Raw genomic sequence first — 2,417 nt, forward strand, 5'->3', positions numbered from 1 at the left:
TATGTAGTAAGTGGTTAAGGAATCTATTTTCCACCACCTCCACCACCACCACCGCCGCCTCCCCACAATTTTCCACCGCCACCACCACCACCACCGCCACCTCCCCACTTTGGTTCAGGTTTTGGTTCAGGATTTGGTGTTGCTAGAATAAAATTATTTCATTATAATTAAATTTTTCCGATTATTTAAAAGTAATATAAAGTATATAACGTACCGACTGCAAGCGCCAAGATGGCCAACAAAAGACTTATGAAAGCGTAGATCTTCATCTTACGATGGTAAGTTTATTATAGTCTAAGGTATGAACTTTCAGCGTTATTTATACTCGCACAGATTTGAAGTCTTAACAGATAATTTTATAAATATAGTTCAAAACAAAGGTTTTTCCAAAAGATTAAAATGTATTAGAACAAATTGAATAATTACTTTGATAACATATTCAACTCTATCAAAATACAAGTCAATTGTTAAGAAAAACATATAAGAAAATTTTTTTAAAAATAAATAAATGACTACAATTTCAATTGTATTAATAACATATTTATTAAATATTAATTGTTATATTTTTTATGATTTACGTTCGTCCTGGGACCCAATTTATAAAGTATTTTGCCTGTAAATTATCGTTACCTAAATTATATTTTTGTACCATATTCAGAATAATAAAAATATATTTACTAATAAAAAGTAGTAAGTATTATAGTGGTTATCCTAGTGTTTATAGATATGAGTGTAAGAAAAACATATTAGGTTACACTGAAGTGTTTCTTAGAATTACTTTTTGTATTAGTATTCTATTAGTTTTTAACAGTCATCATCTCATTATTAAACCTTAAATCCGTTTTGTTAAATGCTTTGTCTGTTCCATACTTCTATATGCGATGAAAGCTTAGACTTTCAAAGTTGCTGATATTAATAAGCTTTAAGTTATAGATTTATGTTATAGATTTTTTAGAGAATTCTCAAAATTCCATTGACAGATCATGTTACAAATAATGAAGTTTTACAAAGAATGAGGTGTGGCAGTGAATTTTTAGCACATATAAAAACAAGAAAAACAGTCTATCTAGGATATATTATGAGAAATTGAAAATATGATCTACTCCAAATGATTGTTCAGAGAAAAATCTAAGGGAAACGTAGTATTGGTAGGAAACAATTTTAATAGCTGCGAAATATTCGTCAATGGACCCAAATATGAAAGATTGCAAGACTTATAAATATAGCTAGATGTAAAGAACAATACGCAGAAATCGTAAAAAATTTGTAATTGTGATTATCAAAAGCTAATTAAACAAAATTATATTATGTTATATGATCACCAATATACGAAACCGAATTGGCAAATAAAGATGAAGACTCCATTAGTCTTGTATCAAAGTATAAGAAAATCGTGTTTATTCATTACTTGGATACCTGGATACTTCTGCTTTCATAGACTTAAGCACTTATGACACACTACAGAGCTATAACATAATAAAAAATAAACGGATAAACAGTAGATATTCTAGGCTCCCATATGTAAGACAAAAATGCGATCTTCAGAATATTTGCTATTCCCAATTGAATAAAAGACCTGCAGTCTTACGAATGAAGAAAATAACTCTTGGTTAAAGAGTTCCTAATCTCAGATGAAAACACGTCAGATGTTATACACTATACTATAAGAGGACTTGAGGTCTTTATAGATATTATTAATAAAATTAAGAAATTCATTAAAATTTAATTTTTATAGAATAACAACTTTAATGCACATAATTGACAAATTAATACATCCTTTGTAATTAATAATTTATTAATTTCAGCTATAAAAATAAACATTAAGGAATAGAACATCGTTGCAATAACTTTCATATCTATTCAGTTATGTTTATATGTGTTCATATCATATTCTAGTTTATTTGCTTCTATTACTGTATATTAAACAGAGATACTAAACTTTACTGAAGTATTGAATAAAACATGTTCAATACATTCCTTGAATTTATTTGACAATTTATTAAAACTAATTCTTTTTAACTGAAAATAAAAATGAAAACATTTGTTACTTTTTTTATTCCTAGTGATTAGATTAGATTTTAAGATGTGTTGGGAACTTGTCACCACGTCACTGCATCCTTTGAGGATTATTGTGACATACTCTCTTTCTTTGGTGTCCTACTTCGGTGTTCGTACTGTTCAATATATTTTGTTGTTTTTTTTTTTTTTTTTTTTTTTTTTTTTTTTTTTTTTTTTTTTTTTTTTTTTTTTTTTTTTTTTTTTATTTTTTATTATGGCACTGTTTGGTGTTGTGTGTACTGCTTCCGCAGTTTTCGCAATGTTTTAACTTTGTGTATCCTTTCGATTTATTTATTACGTCTTTTATATTGTTCATTTGGATACACGAAATTTTTTTTTTTCTTTTTTTTTTTTTTTTT

At 27.1% G+C, this 2,417-nt stretch overlaps 1 protein-coding gene across 1 annotated transcript; it reads right to left on the reverse strand.

The window, feature by feature from the left end:
- Positions 1-6: 6 nt before the first annotated feature.
- On the reverse strand, positions 7-324 carry LOC119668017 (protein FAM98B-like). Its single transcript, XM_038077383.1, has 2 exons — positions 215-324; positions 7-142 (listed from the first exon to the last, which is right to left on the reverse strand). The coding sequence occupies exons 1-2, from the start codon at positions 267-269 to the stop codon at positions 24-26; spliced, it is 174 nt and encodes a 57-aa protein (XP_037933311.1). The 5' UTR covers positions 270-324; the 3' UTR covers positions 7-23.
- Between the last annotated feature and the right edge of the window lie 2,093 nt (positions 325-2,417).

This window comes from Teleopsis dalmanni, chromosome 1, assembly GCF_002237135.1.
Source record: "Teleopsis dalmanni isolate 2A chromosome 1, ASM223713v2, whole genome shotgun sequence".
NCBI lineage: Eukaryota > Metazoa > Arthropoda > Insecta > Diptera > Diopsidae > Teleopsis > Teleopsis dalmanni.